This window comes from Triticum urartu, chromosome 7 (genome assembly GCF_003073215.2).
Source record: "Triticum urartu cultivar G1812 chromosome 7, Tu2.1, whole genome shotgun sequence".
Taxonomy (NCBI): Eukaryota; Viridiplantae; Streptophyta; class Magnoliopsida; order Poales; family Poaceae; genus Triticum; species Triticum urartu.
Genome location: NC_053028.1, coordinates 698,625,546 through 698,652,469, shown reverse-complemented (window position 1 = coordinate 698,652,469; position 26,924 = coordinate 698,625,546). Strand labels below are relative to the sequence as shown.

The following is a 26,924-nucleotide window of genomic DNA, read 5'->3' as shown; positions in this document are numbered from 1 at the left end:
TCTCCTACACAACGAGGCTTCGTGGTGGCCTTCCGGGTGTAGCTGTGCCACCAAAACACCGCATCGGGTCTTGATGCATGTGTGAAAGTGAAGTGGCATGCGCAGACGCCCGTCTTGGGGCTCCGGGGTGTGGCCCCCCTCCACGGATGGCAACGCCGCCGTCACTTGGATGAGGGGAAACATGCGAGTCGGGTCGAGCTGGAGGGAATCTAGTGATGGGTTGGGTCCAGACCATGTTTGGGGATGTTCCTATGGGCTGACGTATCGCAACCAGGTGGAAGAGTCCACTGGTTAAAGCCCGTCCGGCGAAAGTCAAAGGGCTAGATGTCCTGATCAACGGGGCTTCGTGGTGGCCTTCCGGGTGTAGCCATGCAACCGAAACACCGCATCAGGTCCTCATGCATGTGTGAAAGTGTTGTGGCATGCGTAGACGCCCTTCTTGGGACTGCGAGGTGTGCCCCCCTCCACGGACGGCAGCGTCGCCGTCACTTGGATGAGGGGAAACACCTAGCACGTGGCTTCAGAGTTTGATCCCCTTCACGGACGGCTCTGCCGCCGGCACTTGGAGGGGGGGGACGGCCACGTCAGATCGATCCGGAGAGAATCTTGTGGTGAGGAACACCGCATGTGCCGTCATCGAGGGGGACGAGGCAAGCCAGAGAGATGGTCTGTGTGACCATCAGACAACCAATCTACTGTAACCATCATAGCCATCCTTCTTCCACCCAAGTATGTCCATGTGACTACCTCACAACCCACCAATACATGACTTCCCGGGTTCAGCTCCGGGTGGCGTCACCCGCCGCTCCTCCTCCACTAAGCAATGATTTTGAGTCGGAAGAGCTGTGCAACATGCATCTCTCATGGAGGGATTCACCACTCGTGACCACCACCGCTCACCCGCGACCCTAGGGTTTTGGGCGTCGGCTATCCGGCAACCACCGGCTTCGTGGTTAAGTGTTAACCGGAATAAGAGGTTAAAGAAAAATAAGAAAAACGAAAGGAAAAAACACAATTGTAAGAGGTTACTTGTCATTGGTGGAAACACTTATGCCTTGGATTGATGACATGGCGCACATCCATCCATCCACATCCATCCATCCATCTATCTCTCCATCCCACATCCATCCATCCACCTAAAGAAAAGAAAAAAAACCCACCCAATTCATCCATCTCTCTCTCACTTCTCCCTCGATATCTCTCTCAGCTCTCCTGCCCGATCCCCTCTGTCTCCGCCGCTGGCGCCGCCGCTCGATTCCGGCCACTGCCGGCATGCTTCGCTGCCGTACTTGCCACCTACTGCTCCCCCTCGAGCTGATCTACCTTCTCCACCCGCTCGATTTGTTTATCCTCTCTCTCGCGCGCGCGCGAGTCCCCCTCTCCCTACGCGACTCCATGCCATCGCCGCCGCCCACGCCGGCGGGTTCCGGCGATTTCCACCGGGGCGCAGCAGGCTTCCGCGCTCCCCTCTCACCGGGCCTTCATCCAGTATGGCCAGATCCGCCGGGCGCGGCTCCAACGTCGGCGTGGCTGAAGTAGGTACACCCTCTCCATCCTCGCCGGGATCCGCAGCAACTGCCAGCCCAACCTCCCCTCCTCACCCTACCTCACCTTCTTTTTCAATCCCTTGCTGCAGGTCACCCATCACGCGGACGGGTCGAAGCGCTGGATCTCGGGACAGGGCGGCGCGGAGGCCTTCCTTCCATAGGATTCCGAGCTCGACGAGCCTAGCGGCTGCCGTCCTTGCCCCACTCGAGGAGGAGGGGCGCACCTAGCAGGCCGCCAATGGCATGTTCTACTCCTCGTCTTCCTCCACTGCCTGAACCACCACGCCTTCAACAGCGGGCTGCTGCAGCATCGACCGGTTATCCTTCCTTCCTCCAGTCTTTGCTTGCAGTTAGCCTTTTAGGGCCAATCAAATCCAATGTGCTAGTTTAGTTTGCCACAGTTTGGTGACACTCCAATCTGAATATGTCCTTGTAGCTTGGAGTGCTTTGGGTTTCAGTTAACTCGTGCGTACTTGTATAGAACAGAAAGAAGAAGAGATCAATTCGGTTTCAGAGAGAGAGAGAGAGACGTGGATGGTTCAGTCATTTATATATACATGTATTATTGGGCTGCAGCATGAATGAATATGCCATGTTCAGCTTCAAGAATTTATGAATCGAACTATTTGGTGAGCTTTAATTAAAAGGAAGATTTTACGAGCTCTAGACAGTAGCAATAACTAAAAATCAATTTGGCCTGCATCTATCCTATTTTCTAGAAACCGAGGGTTAGCTAGGTTTGATACGTTTATTCATAGAAAATGAGAGTAATTCAGTATATGTTTTCCTGTTTTCATTTCAGAGTGATGGTAAATTCTTAATGTTCTTCCGTTTTGGCTTATTCAGAGAACATAGCTAGATTCTTGTCTTGTGCCTTACTGAAACCCATTTGAGGCAATTAACCTCTTAAACTTGTTGTTTCTAATTACTTATAGATATGCATGTATGGTCTCTCAAACTTTTTGCTACTAATTACTGAATAAGTACTTTTATTTGTAGTCCTTGGCAATGCTTGTGAATCTTCTGCCACGCGAGACTTTTTCTTCATATTAAAGTAATATGCCCCTCGGAGAGATGAAATTTATATCAAACGATTCTAATTATTTACAAATAATGAACTGTTTCCACATTTGTTCATTACAATAATTATTCTAGTTATATGCCCCTCGGAGAGATGAAAGGTTAAAAGCTACTCCATCCGTCCCATAATGTAGGACGTTTTTTGACACTAGACTAGTGTCAAAAAACATCTTACATTATGGGACAGAGGGAGTACTGTATAAACAAGGGATGGATGCCTCTGTATTGTCTTGCCTTTTACCTTTAGGACAGGGCCAGGAGTAGTAGTAGTAGTACTATAGCAAATAACTATTTGCTCCCTTATGTTATTATCAAAAAAACCCACAATTACTAAACTGGTTTGCTTGCATTGTAGGAGTCAAAAGTCAAAAGCATTTTAGGTAAAATCTTCCAAATCAGATTCCTTTTTTCTTGACATGTGTCTCTCATATGATGCTTTCACACTGTTATTTCGATTGTTACGTGTTTGGATTTCATGCCTTAGGTGATCTTGTTTCCAATCTTTGGTATGAAGCTAGCGAAGCGCTTCTATTATTTCTAAAGACTAGTGTGTAAGCAGTCAACACAATTTACATGTAAATATTTTGAGATATGGTATCATTTCTAGCAGCATGTGATTCACTTGCCAAAAAAGTACTGTACTCACATATGGAATATTTGAAAATTGAAAACAAGCAAACAAAATGCAGCTTATGATAGTCTATTGTAATTGAGAATTGTTTAACTTTTGTAGGAAGCAAACAAAAGGACGACACTCACAAGGAACGAAGAAGCCAGCTATCCTTGTCAACTTGATGTTTTAGCTTTCATTTTGTACAACTCATCTCCCATACTTACATCTTTTAGTTGTCCATTTGTGAACCTGATGTATGGTGTCTTGGTGGTTATGTTTCTAACAAACTAAAGTGCATATATGTGATATAATTAGTTAATGGAATAAAAGCTGATTGGTGCACATAATGTGAACCTGATATATGGTGTCTTGGTGACCGTGTGAACTTGTCGTGCTCGTGTTGGATATGACTGAACTTTGTTTGGACTATATGATGGATTTGATGTTATATAAATTTTGAAATTAATGATGATCCTGTTATGTGGCTACATAGGCCCTGTAGCTATTTTAATTTACAGGGCAGAATCAAAAGCAACAATTTTTTTACCTATGCTCGAGGACTATGCCTACTTTTATGTTGGACCTGTGATGATGTTTATCATGTTGGACTTGCGATGATGATGAAGTTGTGATGATTATCTTATCTATTCTGTTGTGATGATGATGATGATGATGATGATGATGATGTTATTTGAATTGAAAAGCAACAAAAATAGGAAAAAAAAGAGAAAATAATGCATAACTAGGCCGCCGGCCTAACCGTCGGCATAGTGCCCTCGTGTTACCAGCAGCCGGCACGTGGCAATAGCGGGGAAGTCTGGTGCGGAGCTATGCCAACGGTTAGGCCGTCGACATAGTTTTGGGGCTATGCCGATGGCCTAACCGTCGGCCTAGCTGACACGTGGCAACACCTTGGCAGTTGTGGCACGGAGCTACGCCGATGGTTAGGCCGTCGGCATAGCCCCAAAACTATGCCGACGGTTAGATTCGTGCCAAGGCTTCTCAGGTGCTGCCACGTGTCGGCGTATGATTGGCACAGTTTTAACGGCAGCGTCGTTGACGGCCGTCAGGTGGAGAACGTTGTCGACGGTGGATGTATGCCGACGGTTGTACGGACACCGTCGGCTTAGCTAGCTATGCCGACGGTTTTTTATGTCGACGGCCGCCTTGGGATACGCCGACGTACAAGTTGCCGACGAGGTTATGCCGACGGCCACCGTCGGCATAGCCCTGTGCCGACGTTTTTTGGTCCTATGCCGACGGCCCTGGGCCGTCGGCAACGTACCTTATTCCAGTAGTGATGTGGACAGCGACTGGGCAGTAGCGGGGGCCTTCTTCCCTTCCCGTCATCGTCTCCCATGTTGGACATGTCGGATTTGGAGCTAGAGATGGCTATTGGTGTGGCTAGCTCCTCCCCAAGGTTCAACAGGGTGGTCGTGTGTAGTTCAAGGCAAAATCATAACTTTTCGACGGCGATCAATGCCGGCGATCAATGGTGCACATGTGTTGTTTTCTTCCTTGAAGACGTTGCAAAAGAACTCGCTCACAACTCATTGCGGATGACGATGAACTTCGGCAACGGAGGTCAGCCTGGGCCGGTGACGGTGTTGTCAACTTCGAGAGGCCATGAGTGATTCAACAAGCTGGTGGCGCTGGGTTGCTACTGTTGCTATTTCCTAAATGACGCTCCTGGGCTAGATTAGCTAGGGGGTTTGTCTCGCTTGTCAGGTTTTGCATGGTCGTCCTTTAATCAACCACACTCTATATGGTTTTTAGCCTAGTTTTCTTCATAAGCTGGGCCAGTCTTTCTTATATGTGAATGTGCAGGAGCTCTCTACCCTCTTTTTGTGGTCTCCTAAAAAAAATAACGCACACAACTTGTGTTCCCTAGGCGGAAAAGAAACCTCTGCGTGTGTGGGTATTTCCTAAACCCGCCAATGTTACATATTAATAACCTATAGCATGGTATACTACACATGATTTAGAGCGTGAATAGGAGAGCGAGAGTGGTCCAAGGAGTCCGGGAAGCCAAGAAGGGACATGGCCGGTGACTCAGCCCACATGGCTGAAATATAAATGTTTCGAGCCATGACATGATGGTATCATCCATCAGAATCAATTTCCGAGATCGTCGTTGTATGTTTTCGAGAAAGACCATTACATGGCTTATACTTCTCTTTCAATATGTATTATTTAACTGGATATGTAGGCCATACAATACCATAAAATGCAAATTAAGTAGGTTTAGTAAAATGGCAAAAGAATATACAAGGTGGAAGTTAGGATATTTCTAAAAAGAGTTTGCCTGCAGGGCAAGATAAAGACCTCTTACATTATTATTGTTGGGGATCGCCTTCTGTCCTGTCACTAGTTCAATAATTATAACACCCAAACTGTACATGTCTGATTTGAATGACATCTTTCCCTGCTGTAGGTATTCTGGAGCACAGTATCCTCTACATAAAAGGCCAGTATTTTAATGCATTAGAGCATGAGAAAATGTGAGAGCAAATGTCAAGAAAGTCAGATATATTGATACATAGCTTACACTGATCCGAAGCGGTCTTCACTCATGGTTTGTGACTTTTCATCTAGTCTCGATAAACCAAAATCAGTGATTTTCGGAACCATATCATTATCTAGCAGTATATTGTCAGGTTTCATATCCATATGATAAATTTGCTTTTCCCGGTGCAGATGGTACAAACCTTCACAAATGCCTCTAATTATTTCATAACGTGTGTTCCATTCAAGTCCCCTTAATTCATCTGCATAACGCAAAAGTAGCATTGAGCCATGAAAGTTTCAAACATTTAATTTATGCAGGCTAGATTGCACAATTAATGACCTTTAATATTGTGTTCAAGTCTATCTCACTTCTTGACTGTGGGTAAAATGTGTCGAACGTAAGTTAAAAATAAAAAAAGGACAAATAAGTAAAGATAAGAGTTGTATCACATGCAAGAATGACGTACCGGTAATATAATTTTTCAGGCTTCCATTGCTGATATACTCAAAGCAGAGTAGTCTTTCTCTTACCTCTGCGTAAATAAATTCTTTTGATCCTTCTTTTTCTATGGCTATCTGGTCTGTGCTAGCACAGAAGCCAAGAAACCGTACAACATTTTCGTGTTCAATGTTCAACAGGCTGTCAACTTCGCGATAAAACAACGTCTCATTGATTGAATGGCTGTTCTTTATCCTCTTTACTGCAACGTAGTTCCCATTTGGGAGCACTCCCTGTTTAACATCTCTTGTAAGCCTTTAAAAAGTGTTTAGCTAAATTTAATATGATGTGCGAGAAAGATAATACTGAAAGTTTGGTATACAACACTTGATGGACACAACTCTTTTCGACAGAGCACAAAGTACACACCCTTGGAAATACACTACACTTGCTCCACCACACCCAAATGCTAGGAAAAATATGAGGCCCCCTGGTCAACTTAAGGTGGCAGAATGTTTTCCCAATTAATGCATGTGTGCATGTGTGCGACACAATGTGTCCCTATCCAAGAAATGAAATGTCGTAATATATCAGAATCTGCCTGCCTGACTGACTTCAATATATACTAATATACCATTAAAACCAACTGGTATCTTGGAGAAGTATGCAACATATGTATATACAGTGATACTTATAATAGGTTGAAACACGGAGTATTCAAATAGTTTGGCTACCTCAAGTACTGCTCGATATAACAATTCCAAGCGGGGTCTCTAGATGACATGCATAGTTTGTGTTAAACTATAATTTCACCTTATAAACGGTTGCAAATCCACCGTGGCCGATTTCTCGATCGCCCGAGAAATTTCCTGTGACATCCTTCAAAAGTGCGAGTGATAGATTTTTCGGCTTCTCTCTTCCATCAAGTATATGCTCCAGGACCTCATGATCCATCTGTATATCTAATGTATAATCCATTTCATGCTATGCACTTTCAACACTAACAATAAATAAAGTGTGTTCCTAGTAGAACAAAATTGAATGGAGAACTGCCAAATGACTAAGTTACTACCTTTCTCTAGTAGCACATAATAATTTTACAACAAAATTATCAAGTAAATAACTCGCGTGACAACCAACATTTAAGGCAACGCTATTCTAAGTATGCTACCGTGATCTTCTTTCAACGTAATAAGGAAATGCAGATGTGCATTGCATTCGCGTGTGCCTAAGTTATGCTTTGGAGACATGTGCATTTTAAGAAATTTTGTAGAAGTAATTTATGCGCATCATGTTAAAACTTATGCACCAGCTGCAAACAAGGGCCGAGGCCCAAAATCCTTTAGAAAAGCTTTTCTGGAAATTGCAAATGAAAGACATGAAAATAGCTATTGGGTTGGGCTAGCCCCAAACTTTGCCTAGCATCCTTTAGAAAAGCTTTTCTGGAAATTGCAAATGAAAGACATGAAAATAGCTATTGGGTTGGGCTAGCCCCAAACTTTGCCTAGCCCTCTGCTCCGCCTGTGCTGCAGAAGAAAAGGTGGTTAATATTGTAAACTACATAAAGTAAGTTAAGTCTTTTGGCTTTATTGGTGCAGGATATATCGAATCATTTTTTTTCATAATATTTTTGCATGTGCGTATGTTATAACATGATCCTCACATATGGAATTTCTGAGAATTATTTCTTCAAGATGTACAAGTATGTAAATCCTAAACTCATGCACCTAGTCTTGCACGTACCAAAACCACTCTCCCAAAATGAACCGTTATATTTGTTTTAACGTTTTACTTGTTTTACATCAATAGTTCTCATGAGCAAAAGCAATTGAAATAACAAGAACATGCATACCCATTGGCGGCTTAGCTTGTCAGAAAGAACAAAGCAGAACTGCTACACAATGTCGAATGATGTAATAAAACCCTGTAATGCATAAATGCAAAATAAAAGATGCTACTGTAAGACTATGCCAAAATAGATATGAATATAATGCTTGTAAAGATAAGATAACAGTATTGATGTTGTTGTTGTAAAGACTAATGTGATCTAGTGCTCAACATAATTGGTATGAGAAGCAAATCGAAACTGAAAGGCTGAGAGGTACTACATGAGAACCCCTATATGCACCTCTGCCCTATTTTTTATGGCACAACACCGAAAACACAGCTTCAGAAGAACCTGAAGAAATCATTATATATATTTTTGCAACATGTGAAATCTTCCGGGAACTAATCATGCATATATTTTCCTACTATTGCTGAGAGCATTCAATGCTTTGCATGTTAGCACTCAAGCTCCATCAAGTTCAGGAACCATAGACCGAGCCTAAGTCGGCCACAATAACTAATTTCAAACATGGCTAATGTAAGCATTGCCTAAACATACAATATTAGTGAACTTTTGGATGTGACAACTAATCGCCAGTCTTGTGCTTCTTTACATCTTAACGTATTAGCTTTCTAGGACTTAAGGTTTTAATTGCAAAGTTTGTGCCTCTCCTAAGCATGTTAGTCACAAAGCTGGCGATGAAAGATCACATATCCTTCACGTAGAGAGGCAGTGCTATCTAAGATCCATATTCTTGCTATGCCTTACCAATCAGGTGGACCGAGTGGGTGTTGGCTGATGGAAATCGGTTGAGGAAACACTCCCTTGTTTAGTGTTGATAATAGAGCACATAATTAAGCTCATTTCTTTTGATTTATTTCTGTTTGGTTGTTATGTTGAACTTCTCTAGAGCTTGTAAGCCCGGCAGATATTATTCTAGCTTTCTGTAAAACTTCACTGAAAAACCTCTTTTCTAAATAAAATATGTACTTCTAATGTTTCATGGAATATCCGTCAACTACTAATCGGACTAGTCTTAGACTAGTGCTAGACTAGTCGACATAGTACTGTAGTAGTCAACTACTAACCTTGGGAGGAGACGTTGAGAGATCAGAAGAAGTAGCTGCGGCGGAAGAGGAGCATTCAGGCCAGTTCTTTTGGTAGCTTTTTTGGGCTTATAGAATAAGCTACCCCCTACCTAGCTTATTCTAGAAGCTCAACCAAGTTTTTTTTTTTAAAGCCTGCTAGTCAACTCTTAGTTAGCAGGCTTCTAAAAAATGAATTTGATTGAACTTTTAGAATAAGCTGGGTAGAGGGGCAGTTTATTGCAGCTTATTCTAGAAGCCAGCAAAAGAACTGGCCCGAATGAATAGTCGTCTCCTTGCTTGCTGGCTAGCTGCAGCCTGTGGGTGGAGTGGACAGTGGAGCAAAGGGAGCAGCGCAACGTGAACTGTAAAGAAGAATTAAAGACGACAGATATGCAAAGGGAGCACCGCAACGTGCCAGTATTAAAGAGGACCTGTAGATGACAGATGCGCATGCATGGGACAAAGAAGGACGACTTGACTTGTCTCAAGACGAATCATTACGTAGGAGCTTAAATATTCACTTCTTTCCAAAATATGTAAGTTCTGTTTATTTTTTTGGCAGCCATCATTTTAACTATATTTCTATTTGCAATATACTCGATCTGTTTATATTTACTCTGCATGTTAGCTTTGACTGAAGCCAAACCTTATAAAGTGCGGCCAACTTTGTAAAAAAAACAATATGTACATTTACAATGACAAATCTATATGGTGTGAAAATATATTCAATGATGAATCTAACAGAAAAAAAGTTTGTTCCTACTAGAGCACCATTCCATGGAGAACCGACGTTTGGCTAGATCGCTAGTACCTTTCTATAGCAGCATATGGTAGTTGTCCAAGAAAGTTATCTGCGGTAAATCACTGAAGCGCCAACAAATATTTAGCAAAAAACGGAACTGATACACATTGTCCACTGAAGTAATAAAACCCTGCATTAAATGCAAAATAAAAGAAATTATTGTAAGCTTTGTACCAAAGTAAATACACACATAACATGATGCTTGTAACGTTGAGATAACAGTGCTGCTACTGTTGTTTAAAAGCCTAATTTGATGTAGTGCTAAAAAAGGTTTTTTTCCTACTGGAGCAGCATTCCATGGAGAACTGACGTTTGACTGGATCGCTAGTAGGAGTACCTTTCTATAGCAGCATATGGTAGTTGTCCAACAAAGTTGACTCCAGAAAATCATTCACGCGCCAACAAATATTTAGCACCAACGGGAGCTGATACACATTGTCCACTGCTGTAATAAAACCCTGCATTACATACAAAATAAAAGAAATTATTGTAAGATTTGTAACAAAGTCAATACACACATGACATAATGCTTGTAAAGTTGAGATAACAGTATGGCTAAAAAAGCCTAATTTGATGTATTGCTAAAAATGCCCGTCTACCCCTTTTCCACGGAATTAAAAAGATGCACAGCTCAAGAAGACCCCTAAGAAAATACTATGTCCATATTTTGTAGCAGGTGGAAGCTCCCAGGGATTAATTAATCATGCATATATATTTTTCCTGACCCAAACTAACTAGCTCGTTGCCTGTCCAAAACGGCAGACAAGGGCTCGGCGCACCCGGAAGCAGCGACTTTTGCCGCAGGGCCGGGGCATAAGTTACTGAAGAAGAAAGAAGCCGTGAAGAGCATCAGAAGAAGAAGCAGAGTACACTTGAGTGGTCAGATCTGGAGGGATGGGCGACCCTGCCTAGAACGTATCTAGGCTGGATCTGGATTTGCAGAGGAAGAGGGAAGCCACCTGACCTTCCTCTCCGGCCAGCAGTTGGAGCCGACAAGAGCAGGCAGAGGCCATGGATTAACAATACAACCTCCCAGTTTACCAAAGCACCGATCGACAGCTTGAAGATAACAATCAATCATCTGCATAAAGCGATAGCACTGACCTTGAGACCTTGAGAGAGCAGACGTTGATAGATCGATGACGAGAGAAAGGTTTAGGGTTTAGGGTTTACATCGATGATGAGATAGCAGCTGGGTAGGTGGGGGTGGGTGGGTAATATACAAAGTTGACTTGACTTGACTCGAGGCTATTAGAGTAATACCAGCACATTACTGGTTAATTGAGCTCAGCATGGATTAGTATAAGGTAAACAACGATTTGCAATCGGCTGGCCGGCTGAACTTTCGGCCGGTCACGCCCGCTCTCCACGCGCCGACACGCTTTTGACACTGTCACGTGCGACACAGATCCTTTGCTGGCCCACCACCACCACTCTACTTCTTCTTATCCTCGATCCCTCGCTCGTAACACTGGACATCTGAGACATCTTTGGTCTGGTAGTAACATATTTTCTTCTTCATTTGTTGAGTTGGCTTCTCTGATCACTGGCAATACTGAGAGGAACTCCATGTTGCAGCAACTTGGACGTTTCCGAGGGTACCGGTTTGATTTGGATCGGCCAACACCAAAAGCTCTGGAAGTTGGGAATTGCTGTTGAGAAGCCAATGCAGGAGGTCATTGATTTGCTCGCAATGTTACCTCATCTACTGGTTGTGGATACGAAAATCCCCGAAAATGAGGATTATCGTCCGTGATGGTGCGGTGGCATTCCAACTTCTCAAATATTTCAGAATCATGTGCTTTGCCCCGTGCCTAACCTTCATGACAGGGGCAATGCCCGAACTCCAAAAGTTGGTTTTGCAAATCCATGAGCAAGGAGTGTAGCATCACGACCCCTCGACCATTGAGGGCGTGGAGCACCTGCCAAATCTCAGGCAAGCTGACATTGGTATTTGCTTTGAGGGAGCGGATACAGAGTCACGAAGGTGGGCTGCCGACGTGGAGGCTATCTTGATGAATGCCATCAGTGTCTATCGAGGACACCCGAGCATCAAGATCAGGCTTCGAGATAACATAGACTCTTTTATTCATGAACTTCCTTGAGCAGTTCTGATGGGGCTGGAGAGGTAGAGAGGCAACCCAATGATGCAGGCACCCTCAAACTTCTGCTTACTTCCATTCATACAGCACTTTAATTCCATTCGTACAACACCAAATAAGTTACTCTTGGAGTTTTCTCTGTTCACATGAGGGCAGGAGCTGCAGAGAACCAACATGCATGGAACAGCAGTCAAGCTCCATTACTCCACAGATTCGCACTATACATCCAATGCTTCATTCGAGGTGTCGAGCATTTTGATGATATATAGGACAAAGACTGAAATACCTGATGCTCTGTTACGACCAGAAGGCAGAAGTGCAGTGGTGGAGGGGTGTGCGTGCAGTGGTTTTGACGAAACTGAAGAGAAAAACAGAGCATTGGATTTTTTTGGAAAAGGGGTGATTCCCCGGCCTCTGCATCAGAAAGATGCATACGGCCATCTTATTAACCAAATAAAGTAGTGCCAACATGATTCAAAAGGTCTCCAAAAGTAATAAAAAAGCACATACAGCTCACACAGAGCCAATAGGGGCTAGAGACACCAACTAGTCAAGAAAAGACGCCACAACCGGCTGGCTAAAACTAGATAGGGAAACTAAATGCCTATCCTATTACATGACCGCCATCCAAACCGGTTGAAGATATCCCGAGCTACCATCTTCCAGCGGAAAGACCCAGTAACCAAATGCTCCCTGGCCTCCGTCTGGGTGAGTAGCGACCACGAACGGATCAGTGCCGTAGTTCGGAATATGACCTGCAAAAAATGTATACATGATATTCTGTTAAAAACCAAATCATTTCTGCAAGTCCAGATAGTCCACAGCAAAGCACAAACTCCAACCCGAATATGTCTCGCTAAGTCAGGCTCAATCCCATTAAGCCATGTCCCAAATAACGCATAAACAGAATTTGGTGGATTGATACTAAAAGCAATGTGGACCGTCTGCCAAAGTACCTTGGCCAACGGGCAATCAAAAAAAGAGGTGTTTGATAGTCTCATCCCGATCGCAGAAACTACACCTAGTAGGTCCTGTCCAATTACGCTTTATCAGGTTGTCCTTAGTTAAAATAACTTGTTTATGGACAAACCACATAAACACTTTTATTTTCAAAGGAACTTTGACATCCCAAACATGCTTGGACGTAGGAATGGAGTTCGAATTAATAACATCAATATACATTGATTTAACCGTAAATACTCCAGACTTAGTCAATTTCCAGCATAATTCATCGGGTTGTTGTGAAAACTGGACTTCCATCAGTCTCCTAACTAGATGGAGCCATTCTTCCCAATGATTGCCCGCTAGCGTTCGTCGGAACTGAATATTAAGGGGGGTAGATTGAAAGACCGATGCAACGAACACCTCACGTCGTTGAACAATACGGTATAAAGACAGATATTGGATGGCCAAGGGTGTCTCGCCAAGCCAAGTATCCTCCCAGAAATGTGTACTCGTGCCGTTTCCAATAACAAACTTCGTCCTATTAAACAATGACTGTTTGACTTTCATCAAGCCTTTCCAGAAAGGCGAATCGGTCGGTCTGACAGTAACCTGGGACAAAGTTTTTGTCTGGAGGTACTTGCTGCGAAGGATTTGAGCCCACATAGCATCATTCTCCAATGAGAGCTTCCACAGCCATTTGCTAAGAAGGCATTTATTCTTAACTTCTAGATTCTCAATACCTAGACCCCCTTGGTCTTTCGGTCTACAGATGATATCCCATTTAGCAAGCCGATATTTTCTTTTAAGCTCATCACCCTGCCAAAAGAAACGCGATCGATAGAAGTCCAGTCTCTTCCTAACACCAATTGGGACCTCAAAGAACGATAGGAGAAACATTGGCATACTCGTGAGCACCGAATTAATCAGGATTAATCGGCCTCCGTATGACATGAGCTTACCCTTCCAACAACTCATTTTCTTCTCAAATCGGTCCTCAATGCACTTCCACTCTCTGTTGGTCAGCCTACGATGGTGGATTGGAATCCCCAGGTAAGAGAAGGGTAACTCTCCCAACTCACACCCAAACAATTGCCTATAAGCCTCCTGTTCATCTTTGGCCCTACCAAAACAGAACAGCTCGCTCTTATGAAAGTTAATCTTTAACCTGGTCAATTGTTCAAATAGGCATAACACAAGCTTCATATTTCTCGCCTTGGCCAAGTCATGCTCCAGAAAGATGATTGTATCATCAGCGTACTGAAGGATGGATACACCTCCATCAATGAGATGAGGTACCAATCCACCTACTTGACCATTTTCCTTAGCCCTTCTTATCAAAATTGCTAACATATCCACCACAATGTTAAACAGGATAGGGGACATCGGATCTCCTAAGCCTTTATGTGTCTGGAAGTAATGACCTATGTCATCATTAACTTTAATTCCCACACTACCTTTTTGCGTAAATGATTCAACCTGTCGGCGCCAGGCTTCATCAAAACCTTTCATACGCAATGACTATTGGAGGAATGACCATTTGACCTTATCGTACGCTTTCTCGAAATCCATTTTAAAAATTACTCCATCTAATTTTTTGGAATGGATTTCATGGAGTGTTTCATGCAGGACGACCACCTCTTCAAGGATGTTTCTGTCCGACATGAAAGCAGTTTGAGACTGTTGCATCACAGAATGCGCAATCTGTGTGAGTCTGTTAGTCCCGACCTTGGTGAAAATTTTGAAACTAACATTGAGGAGACAGATCGGCCTGAATTGCTCAATTCTCACCGCATCCGTCTTCTTGGGAAGCAGTGTGATAGTCCCAAAATTCAAGTGAAATAATTGAAGCTGTCCAGAGAACAAATCATGGAACATAGGTAGTAAATCCCCCTTAATAATGTGCCAGCACTTTTTATAGAACTCTGCCGGGAATCCATCCGGTCCGGGAGCCTTATTGTTTTTCATTTGTGCAATAGCATCAAACACCTCCTTCTCCGAGAACGGGGCAACCAGAATATCATTATCGGCAGCCGATAGCTGAGGCACATCCTCAGTCCTGGATGTTGGGTTTCGTAGTAATTTCAAAAAATTTCCTACGCACACGCAAGATCATGTGATGCACAGCAACAAGAGGGGAGGGTGTTGTCTACGTACCCACGCAGACCGACTGCGGAAGCGTTGACACAACGTAGAGGAAGTAGTCGTACGTCTTCACGATCCAACCGATCAAGCACCGAAACTACGGCACCTCCGAGTTCGAGCACACGTTCAGCTCGATGACGATCCCCGGACTCCGATCCAGCAAAGTGTCGGGGAAGAGTTCTGTCAGCACGACGGCGTGGTGACGATCTTGATGTACTACAGCAGCAGGGCTTCGCCTAAACTCCGCTACAGTATTATCGAGGACTATGGTGGCTAGGGGCACCGCACACGGCTAAGGAATAGATCACGTGGATCAACTTGTGTGTTTCTGGGGTGCCTCTGCCTCAGTATATAAAGGACTAGAGGGGGGGAGGCTGGCCGGCCAAGCTTGGCGCGCCAGGAGAGACCTACTCCCTTTGGGAGTAGGATTCCCCCCGCCCCAATCCTAGTTGGAATAGGATTCGCGGAGGGGGGAAAAGAGAGAGAGGGGGCCGGCCACCTCTCCTAGTCCTAATAGGACTAGGGGAAGGGGGAGGCGCGCAGCCCATGTAGGGCTGCCTCTTCTCTTTTCCACTAAAGCCCATCATGGCCCATTTAGCTCCCGGGGGGTTCCGGTAACCTTCCCGGTAATCCGGTAAAATCCCGATTTCACCCGGAACACTTCCGATATCCAAACATAGGTTTCCAATATATCAATCTTTACGTCTCGACCATTTCGAGACTCCTCGTCATGTCCGTGATCACATCCGGGACTCCGATCAATCTTTGGTACATCAAAATGCATAAACTCATAATATAACTATCATCGTAACCTTAAGCGTGCGGACCCTACGGGTTTGAGAACAATGTAGACATGACCGAGACATGTCTCCAGTCAATAACCAATAGCGGACCTGGATGCCCATATTGGCTCCTACATATTCTACGAAGATCTTTATCGGTCAGACCGCATAACAACATACGTTGTTCCCTTTGTCATCGGTATGTTACTTGCCCGAGATTCGATCGTCGGTATCCAATACCTAGTTCAATCTCGTTACCGGCAAGTCTCTTTACTCGTTCCGTAATACATCATCTCGCAACTAACTCATTAGTTGCAATGCTTGCAAGGCTTATGTGATGTGCATTACCGAGAGGGCCCAGAGATACCTCTCCGACAATCGGAGTGACAAAACCTAATCTCGAAATATGCCAACCCAACATGTACCTTTGGAGACACCTGTAGTACTCCTTTATAATCACCCAGTTACGTTGTGACGTTTGGTAGTACCCAAAGTGTTCCTCCGGTAAACGGGAGTTGCATAATCTCATAGTTACAGGAACATGTATAAGTCATGAAGAAAGCAATAGCAACATACTAAACGATCGGGTGTTAAGCTAATGGAATGGGTCATGTCAATCAGATCATTCTCTTAATGATGTGATCCCGTTAATCAAATAACAACTCATTGTTCATGGTTAGGAAACATAACCATCTTTGATTAACGAGCTAGTCAAGTAGAGGCATACTAGTGACACTTTGTTTGTCTATGTATTCACACATGTATTATGTTTCCGGTTAATACAATTCTAGCATGAATAATAAACCTTTTATCATGATTATAAGGAAATAAATAATAACTTTATTATTGCCTCTAGGGCATATTTCCTTCAGTCTCCCACTTGCACTAGAGTCAATGATCTAGATTACACCGTAATGATTCTAACACCCATGGAGCCTTGGTGCTGATCATGTTTTGCTCGTGGTAGAGGCTTATTCAACGGGTCTGCAACATTCAGATCCGTATGTATCTTGCAAATCTCTATGTCTCCCACCTGGACTAGATCCCGGATGGAATTGAAGCGTCTCTTGATGTGCTTGGTTCTCTTGTGAAATCTGGATTCCTTTGCCAAGGCAATTGCACCATTATTGTCACAAAAGATTTTCATTGGACCTGATGCACTAGGTATGACACCTAGATTGGATATGAACTCCTTCATCCAGACTCCTTCGTTCGCTGCTTCCGAAGCAGCTATGTACTCCGCTTCACATGTAGATCCCGCTACGACGCTTTGTTTAGAACTGCACCAACTGACAGCTCCACCGTTTAATGTAAACACGTATCCGGTTTGCGATTTAGAATCGTCCGGATCAGTGTCAAAGCTTGCGTCAACGTAACCTTTTACGGCGAGCTCTTTGTCACCTCCATATACGAGAAACATATCCTTAGTCCTTTTCAGGTATTTCAGGATGTTCTTGACCGCTGTCCAGTGATACACTCCTGGATTACTTTGGTACCTCCCTGCTAGACTTATAGCAAGGCACACATTAGGTCTGGTACACAGCATTGCATACATGATAGATCCTATCGCTGATGCATAGGGAACATCTTTCATATTCTCTCTATCTTCTGCAGTGGTCGGGCATTGAGTCTTACTCAATTTCACACCTTGTAACACAGGCAAGAATCCTTTCTTTGCTTGATCCATTTTGAACTTCTTCAAAATTTTGTCAAGGTATGTTGTTTGTGAAAGTCCAATTAAGCGTTTTGATCTATCTCTATAGATCTTTATGCCTAATATGTAAGCAGCTTCACCGAGGTCTTTCATTGAAAAACTCTTATTCAAGTATCCCTTTATGCTATTCAGAAATTCTATATCATTTCCAATTAGTAATATGTCATCCACATATAATATCAGAAATGCTACAGAGCTCCCACTCACTTTCTTGTAAATATAGGCTTCTCCGAAAGTCTGTATAAAACCAAATGCTTTGATCACACTATCAAAACGTTTATTCCAACTCCGAGAGGCTTGCACCAGTCCATAAATGGATCGCTGGAGCTTGCACACTTTGTTAGCTCCCTTTGGATCGACAAAACCTTCCGGTTGCATCATATACAACTCTTCTTCCAGAAATCCATTCAGGAATGCAGTTTTGACATCCATCTGCCAAATTTCATAATCATAAAATGCGGCAATTGCTAACATAATTCGGACAGACTTAAGCATCGCTATGGGTGAGAAGGTCTCATCGTAGTCAATCCCTTGAACTTGCCGAAAACCTTTCGCGACAAGTCGAGCTTTGTAGACAGTAATATTACCGTCAGCGTCAGTCTTCTTCTTGAAGATCCATTTATTCTCAATTGCTTGCCGATCATCGGGCAAGTCAACCAAAGTCCATACTTTGTTCTCATACATGGATCCCATCTCAGATTTCATGGCTTCAAGCCATTTTGCGGAATCTGGGCTCACCATCGCTTCTTCATAGTTCGTAGGTTCATCATGATATAGTAGCATGACTTCCAGAACAGGATTACCGTACCACTCTGGCGCGGATCTCACTCTGGTTGATCTACGAGGTTCAGTAGTATCTTGATCTGAAGTTTCATGATCATTATCATTAGCTTCCTCACTAACTGGTGTAGGTGTCACTGGAACAGTTTTCTGTGATGTACTACTTTCCAGTAAGGGAGCAGGTACAGTTACCTCGTCAAGTTCTACTTTCCTCCCACTCACTTCTTTCGAGAGAAACTCCTTCTCTAGAAAGTTTCCGAATTTAGCAACAAAAGTCTTGCCTTCGGATCTGTGATAGAAGGTGTATCCAATAGTTTCCTTTGGATATCCTATGAAGACACATTTCTCCGATTTGGGTTCGAGCTTATCAGGTTGAAACTTTTTCACATAAGCATCGCAGCCCCAAACTTTTAGAAACGACAACTTTGGTTTCTTGCCAAACCACAGTTCATAAGGCGTCGTCTCAACGGATTTTGATGGTGCCCTATTTAACGTGAATGCGGCCGTCTCTAGAGCGTATCCCCAAACGATAGCGGTAAATCAGTAAGAGACATCATAGATCGCACCATATCTAGTAAAGTACGATTACGACGTTCGGACACACCATTACGCTGTGGTGTTCCGGATGGCGTGAGTTGCGAAACTATTCCACAATTTTTCAAATGTACACCAAACTCGTAACTCAAATATTCTCCTCCACGATCAGATCGTAGAAACTTTATTTTCTTGTTACGATGATTTTCAACTTCACTCTGAAATTCCTTGAGCTTTTCAAATGTTTCAGACTTATGTTTCATTAACTAGATATACCCATATCTGCTTAAGTCATCTGTGAAGGTGAGAAAATAACGATATCCGCCACAAGCCTCAATATTCATCGGACCACATACATCTGTATGTATGATTTTCAACAAATCTGTTGCTCTCTCCATAGTACCGGAGAATGGTGTTTTGGTCATCTTGCCCATGAGGCACGGTTCGCAAGTACCAAGTGATTCATAATCAAGTGGTTCCAAAAGTCCATCAGAATGGAGTTTCTTCATGCGCTTTACACCGATATGACCTAAACGGCAGTGCCACAAATAAGTTGCACTCTCATTATCAACTCTGCATCTTTTGGCTTCAACATTATGAATATGTGTGTTACTACTATCGAGATTCAACAAGAATAGACCACTCTTCAAGGGTGCATGACCATAAAAGATATTACTCATATAAATAGAACAACCATTATTCTCTGATTTAAATGAATAACCGTCTCGCATCAAACAAGATCCAGATATAATGTTCATGCTTAACGCTGGCACCAAATAACAATTATTTAGGTCTAATACTAATCCCGAAGGTAGATGTAGAGGTAGCGTGCTGACTGCGATCACATCGACTTTGGAACCGTTTCCCACGCGCATCGTCACCTCGTCCTTAACCAATCTTCGCTTGATCCGTAGTCCCTGTTTCGAGTTGCAAATATTAGCAACAGAACCAGTATCAAATACCCAGGTGCTACTGCGAGCATTAGTAAGGTACACATCAATAACATGTATATCACATATACCTTTGTTCACCTTGCCATCCTTCTTATCCGCCAAATACTTGGGGCAGTTCCGCTTCCAGTGACCAGTCTGCTTGCAATAGAAGCACTCAGTTTCAGGCTTAGGTCCAGGTTTGGGTTTCTTATCTTGAGTAGCAACTTGCTTGCCGTTCTTTTTAAAGTTCCCCTTCTTCTTCCCTTTGCCCTTTTTCTTGAAACTAGTGGTCTTGTTGACCATCAACACTTGATGCTCCTTCTTGATTTCTACCTCCGCAGCTTTCAGCATCGCGAAGAGCTCAGGAATAGTCTTGTTCATCCCTTGCATATTATAGTTCATCACGAAGCTCTTGTAGCTTGGTGGCAGTGATTGAAGAATTCTGTCAATGACGCAATCATCTGGAAGATTAACTCCCAATTGAATCAAGTGATTATTATACCCAGACATTTTGAGTATATGCTCACTGACAGAACTGTTCTCCTCCATCTTGCAGCTATAGAACTTATTGGAGACTTCATATCTCTCAATCCGGGCATTTGCTTGAAATATTAACTTCAACTCCTGGAACATCTCATATGCTCCATGATGTTCAAAACGTCGTTGAAGTCCCGATTCTAAGCCGTAAAGCATGGCACACTGAACTATCGAGTAGTCATCAGCTTTGCTCTGCCAGACGTTCATAACATCCGGCGTTGCTCCTGCAGCAGGCCTGGCACCCAGCGGTGCTTCCAGGACGTAATTCTTCTGTGCAGCAATGAGGATAATCCTCAAGTTACGGACCCAGTCCGTGTAATTGCTACCATCATCTTTCAACTTTGCTTTCTCAAGGAACGCACTAAAATTCAACGGAACAACAGCACGAGCCATCTATCTACAATCAAACATAAACAAGCAAGATACTAATCAGGTACTAAGTTTCATGATAAATTTAAGTTTAGTTAATCAAATTAATTAAAGAACTTCCACTTAGATAGACATCCCTCTAATCCTCTAAGTGATTACGTGATCCAAATCAACTAAACCATAACCGATCATCACGTGAGATGGAGTAGTTTTCAATGGTGAACATCGTTATGTTGATCATATCTACTATATGATTCACGCTCGACCTTTCGGTCTCCGTGTTCCGAGGCCATATCTGTATATGCTTGGCTCGTCAAGTATAACCTGAGTATTCCGCGTGTGCAACTGTTTTGCACCCGTTGTATTTGAACGTAGAACCTATCACACCCGATCATCACGTGGTGTCTCAGCACGAAGAACTTTCGCAACGGTGCATACTCAGGGAGAACACTTCTTGATAATTTAGTGAGAGATCATCTTATAATGCTACCGTCAATCAAAGCAAGATAAGATGCATAAAAGGATAAACATCACATGCAATCAATATAAGTGATATGGTATGGCCATCATCATCTTGTGCTTGTGATGTCCATCTCCGAAGCACCGTCGTGATCACCATCGTCACCGGCGTAACACCTTGATCTCCATCGTAGTATCGTTGTCGTCTCGCCAAGCTTATGCTTCTACGACTATCACTACCGCTTAGTAATAAAGTAAAGCATTACATCGCGATTGCATTGCATACAATAAAGCGACAACCATATGGCTCCTGCCAGTTGCTGATAACTCGGTTACAAAACATAATCATCTTATACAATAAAATTCAGCATCATGTCTTGACCTTATCACATCACAACATGCCCTGCAAAAACAAGTTAGACGTCCTCTACTTTGTTGTTACAACTTTTACGTGGCTGCTACGGGCTTAAGCAAGAACCAATCTCACCTACGCATCAAAACCACAACGATAGTTTGTCAAATAGACTCCGTTTTAACCTTCGCAAGGACCGGGCGTAGCCACACTTGGTTCAACTAAAGTTGGGGAGACAGTCGCCCGCAAGCCACCTATGTGCAAAGCACGTCGAGGGAACCGGTCTCGCGTAAGCGTACGCGTAATGTTGGTCCGGGTCGTCTCGTCCAACAATGCCGCCGAACCAAAGTATGACATGCTGGTAGGCAGTATGACTTATATCGCCCACAACTCACTTGTGTTCTACTCGTGCATATAACATCAACATAAAAAACCTAGGCTCTGATGCCACTGTTGGTTTTCGTAGTAATTTCAAAAAAATTCCTACGTACACGCAAGATCATGTGATGCACACCAACGAGAGGGGAGAGTGCTGTCTACGTACCCACGCAGACCGACTGCGGAAGCGTTGACACAATGTAGAGGAAGTAGTCGTACGTCTTCACGATCCAACCGATCAATCACCGAAACTACGGCACCTCCGAGTTCGAGCACACGTTCAGCTCGATGACGATCCCCGGACTCCGATCCAGCAAAGTGTCGGGGAAGAGTTCCGTCAGCACGACGGCGTGGTGACGATCTTGATGTACTACAGCAGCAGGGCTTCGCCTAAACTCCGCTACAGTATTATCAAGGACTATGGTGGCTGGGGGCACCGCACACGGCTAAGGAATAGATCACGTGGATCAACTTGTGTGTTTCTGGGGTGCCTCTGCCTCAGTATATAAAGGACTAGAGGGGGGGAGGCTGGCCGGCCAAGCTTGGCACGCCAGGAGAGTCCTACTCCCTCTGGGAGTAGGATTCCCCTCCCCCCAATCCTAGTTGGAATAGGATTCGCGGAGGGGGAAAAGAGAGAGAGGGGGCCGGCCACCTCCTAGTCCTAATAGGACTAGGGGAAGGGGGAGGCGCGCAGCCCATGTAGGGCTGCCTCTTCTCTTTTCCACTAAAGCCCATCATGGCCCATTTAGCTCCCGGGGGGTTCCCGTAACCTTCCTGGTAATCCGGTAAAATCCCGATTTCACCCGGAACACTTCCGATATCCAAACATAGGTTTCCAATATATCAATCTTTACGTCTCGACCATTTCGAGACTCCTCGTCATGTCCGTGATCACATCCGGGACTCCGATCAACCTTCGGTACATCAAAATGCATAAACTCATAATATAACTGTCATCGTAACCTTAAGCGTGCGGACCCTACGGGTTCGTGAACAATGTAGACATGACCGAGACATGTCTCCGGTCAATAACCAATAGCGGGACCTGGATGCCCATATTGGCTCCTACATATTCTACGAAGATCTTTATCGGTCAGGCCGCATAACAACATACGTTGTTCCCTTTGTCATCGGTATGTTACTTGCCCGAGATTCGATCGTCGGTATCCAATACCTAGTTCAATCTCGTTACCGGCAAGTCTCTTTACTCGTTCCGTAATACATCATCTCGCAACTAACTCATTAGTTGCAATGCTTGCAAGGCTTATGTGATGTGCATTACCGAGAGGGCCCAGAGATACCTCTCCGACAATCGGAGTGACAAAACCTAATCTCGAAATACGCCAACCCAACATGTACCTTTGGAGACACCTGTAGTACTCCTTTATAATCACCCAGTTACGTTGTGACGTTTGGTAGTACCCAAAGTGTTCCTCCGGTAAACGGGAGTTGCATAATCTCATAGTTACAGGAACATGTATAAGTCATGAAGAAAGCAATAGCAACATACTAAACGATCGGGTGTTAAGCTAATGGAATGGGTCATGTCAATCAGATCATTCTCTTAATGATGTGATCCCGTTAATCAAATAACAACTCATTGTTCATGGTTAGGAAACATAACCATCTTTGATTAACGAGCTAGTCAAGTAGAGGCATACTAGTGACACTTTGTTTGTCTATGTATTCACACATGTATTATGTTTCTGGTTAATACAATTCTAGCATGAATAATAAACCTTTTATCATGATTATAAGGAAATAAATAATAACTTTTTTATTGCCTCTAGGGCATATTTCCTTCACTGGACTCATCGAGGGACACACAATTATCCTCCGGAGGTCCAAATAACTGCTTATAATAGTCGGTAATATATGTTTTTAGGTTATCCTGACCTAAAATAGTACCCTCGTCTTGCTCAAGCTGAAGGATACGCTTCTTTCTGTGCTTGCCATTAGCTATCAAATGGAAGAACTGGGTATTCGCGTCCCCTTGGACCACTTTGCGGACTTTAGCACGCAAAGCCCACTTCAATTCTTCTTCGCGGAGCAGTTCTTTCAACCTCTTCTCCGACTCATTTTTAACCTGGAGCTCAGCTGGCGATAAAATATTGGATTCGGCCTGTATGTCCAGGGCCTGTATAAGAGTAAGGAGTCTATCCTTTTCAATTTTATACACACCACTGAGGTGCTTAGCCCAACCCCGTAAGAAACTCCTCAAATGCCTAATCTTATTCTGCCAACGCTCTATCGCAGTCTTGCCTCCTACACCTCTATCCCATTCCCTAGCAATCAAGTCCAAGAACCCCTCACGATCAAACCATGACATCTCAAAGGAGAAGGTGTTCTTGTTACCCACATGGTTCGGCTCACCTGAGTCCACGAACAATGGGATGTGATCAGATATTCCCCTCGAAAGAGCTTGCACCGTGACCAGAGGGAACTTTTGTTCCCACTCCACGCTCGCAAGAACTCGATCAAGTTTTTCATAGGTTGGGTTTGGCAGAGCATTAGCCCAGGTGAACTTTCTACCAGAAAGCTCTATCTCTCTCAGATCCAAGCTTTCAATAATGGTATTGAACATAAACGACCATCTGCCGTCAAAGTTATCATTGTTCTTCTCCTCTCTCCTCCTGATAATATTGAAATCACCGCCAACTAAAATTGGGAGCTGTTCTGACCCACATATTCGAACCAGGTCCGCCAGAAACTCCGCTTTAAGCTCGGGCTGTGCGGCACCATACACCCCCACCAAAGCCCAGTTAAAACCATCTATCCTAGACCTGACTCGAAACTTCACCGCGAAGTCGCCCATCACTACACTTCGAACTTCAAGCGAATCGCATCTCACACCTAGTAAGATACCACCCGATCTTCCTCGCGGAGGGAGGCAATGCCAATCAAAATCAATACCACCCACCAAAGAAGAGAGAAACTGGGGTGCAAAGTTATCTCTACCCGTCTCCGATAGAGCAACAAAATCTAACCTCTGCTCTAAAGCTGCCTCAGCAAGGAATCTTCTTTTAGCCAAGTCCTTCAGACCTCTGCTATTCCAAAAAATTCCTCTCATAATTCATCATGGAATTTTTTAGTGGTACGAATCCTAGCACTCCTACGAACTGTGGAATCGGGATAGATCTTCCGTTTCCACTTACGCTTAGGTTTACTAAGCTCTGTCGCCCGGTCCTCATAACCGGGTTCACATATATTACTATCATCATTCTCTAGGGGTATATCATCTTCCTCAGAGTCATGATTGGAGGGTGCTAGATCTGCACACAGATTATCGAGCACTCTAACCCCTAACGCATCAATCTCATCATCATTCATTGGTTTAACTGCTGCAAGATTACGAATAGTCTCTAAGGCTCGTTCTGCCTCCAAATCTAATAAATCATTCACCGAATTGGTAATCTCACTATCCGTAGCACCTAGTGAAAATCCTAATTGGTTTGCATTATTTATAATCTCCTCACTAGAAAAATGCAATAAGGAATTAGATAAGTTGACGGACATACCAGAAGACAAAGCAGCCTCCTGAAGCTTGGCTGCCCTCATAGCGCACTACTGCTGCATATCATCCACCTCTGGGATGTCGAGGATGCGAGCACTCATCCGTCTCCCCTCGATGATAGGGTCCGGGATCCCGCCAAACGCGACAACCTCCTCCCTAGTAAAACCTGGCTCAGAGTCCCTCAAAGGGTCTACCGAGGTTACCAGAGAAGGCGTCTGCGATCGGTCTAAGTTGGTCGTGAGCATAGCAGTGAGTAAATGGCACGACACGGTTTAGTATAGGGCACTAGGGCAGAACCGGGCAATAGCACCGGTTCGTAAGGCCCTTTAGTACCGGTTCCGTAACCGGCACTAAAGTGTGGGCACTAAAGCCCCCCTAGTACCGGTTCAGCATGAACCGGTGCTAAAGGGCAACCACGTGGCACGAGCCAGCTCCGGGGGCCGGGAGCCCTTTAGTACCGGTTGGTAACACCAACCGGTACTAAATGTTTGTGGGTTTCGTTTTATTTTTTATTTTTCATTTAAATTTGTGTTATCAATTTAATTTAAGATTGTTTTACGTTATAATGAGTTGTTATACTTGATATGGATATGGATATGGCATATATATATATATACTTGATCACTTAGCTAGGATCCATCCAGTTCAAACTAATTTGCAGTTTCTTTCATAAATGATATATATAATAACTCATCATCATCATCATCATCACATATTAATAAATAAATAAACTCTTGCATCATATCATCACCAACAACAGTATATATATACACTAGCTAGCTAAAAATCATCGTAGTCGTCATTAATTACCACTATTTAATCATCATAGTCATTACCGCTATCTAATCATCACCAACACTAGCTAGCTTAAAGAAGAAACATTCACTTGTAACAGAAGCAAAGATATCATCAAGTTCAACATGGTCATGATATTATAAGCATTCACAAGCAAATCACTATTTGAGATTAATTAAGTTCAGGACAATACGGACATGAGAGAGGACAGGTACTAAGAGCATGAACTAGCTAAATCACTCCTGCTGCTCCCTCTCGGGTAGAATAGCATAGAACATGTATAGCTCTCCTGATTCATCATACTGGAGCATGCAGATGAATCTGTCTCCTAATCTTGGGTTGCGCTTCTCCTTGCTGCCCCTAGTACTTCTCTGCGATCGTTAACAATTTTGCTCCAATCTTTCACTATTAAGCATTCTTCGCTTTCAGAAATCCTGAATGCACTCATGTGCAATGTAGGAAATCTTGGTCGTAAGCTAACCATTGACATGCAACCTTTTGTCTCGATCCACTGAGGCACAACTGTCATCGGGAGTCCCTGTTGAAGAACATCGTATAGTAATTAATATACTTAGCAATGAAAGTTTAGCTTCAAAAATAATGTATGCAAAAGATGCACTAAGGACAAATAGTAAAAATCTTACCATCTTTCGATTATAGATGTGACCGTAGTTCAATACGATC

At 43.6% G+C, this 26,924-nt stretch overlaps 1 protein-coding gene and 1 long non-coding RNA gene across 3 annotated transcripts in view; one reads left to right on the top strand and one right to left on the bottom strand.

The window, feature by feature from the left end:
• Window positions 1-26,924, bottom strand: part of LOC125519466 (G-type lectin S-receptor-like serine/threonine-protein kinase SRK) — an 87,041-nt gene that overhangs the window by 7,760 nt on the left and 52,357 nt on the right. The window contains exons 5-7 of the mRNA XM_048684265.1: window positions 6,216-6,334; window positions 5,789-6,008; window positions 5,573-5,696 (exon numbers count right to left, since the gene is read on the bottom strand). Coding sequence (XP_048540222.1) covers window positions 5,573-5,696; window positions 5,789-6,008; window positions 6,216-6,334 — 463 coding nt within the window. The remainder of the gene's footprint in view (window positions 1-5,572; window positions 5,697-5,788; window positions 6,009-6,215; window positions 6,335-26,924) is intronic.
• Window positions 1,165-3,600, top strand: LOC125524130. 2 transcript variants are annotated; one of them, XR_007290560.1, is made up of 3 exons: window positions 1,165-1,539; window positions 1,637-1,864; window positions 3,361-3,600. It is a non-coding gene; the product is annotated as an uncharacterized LOC125524130 (long non-coding RNA). The 2 variants fall into 2 exon arrangements; XR_007290559.1 differs by having other exon boundaries at window positions 1,637-3,600.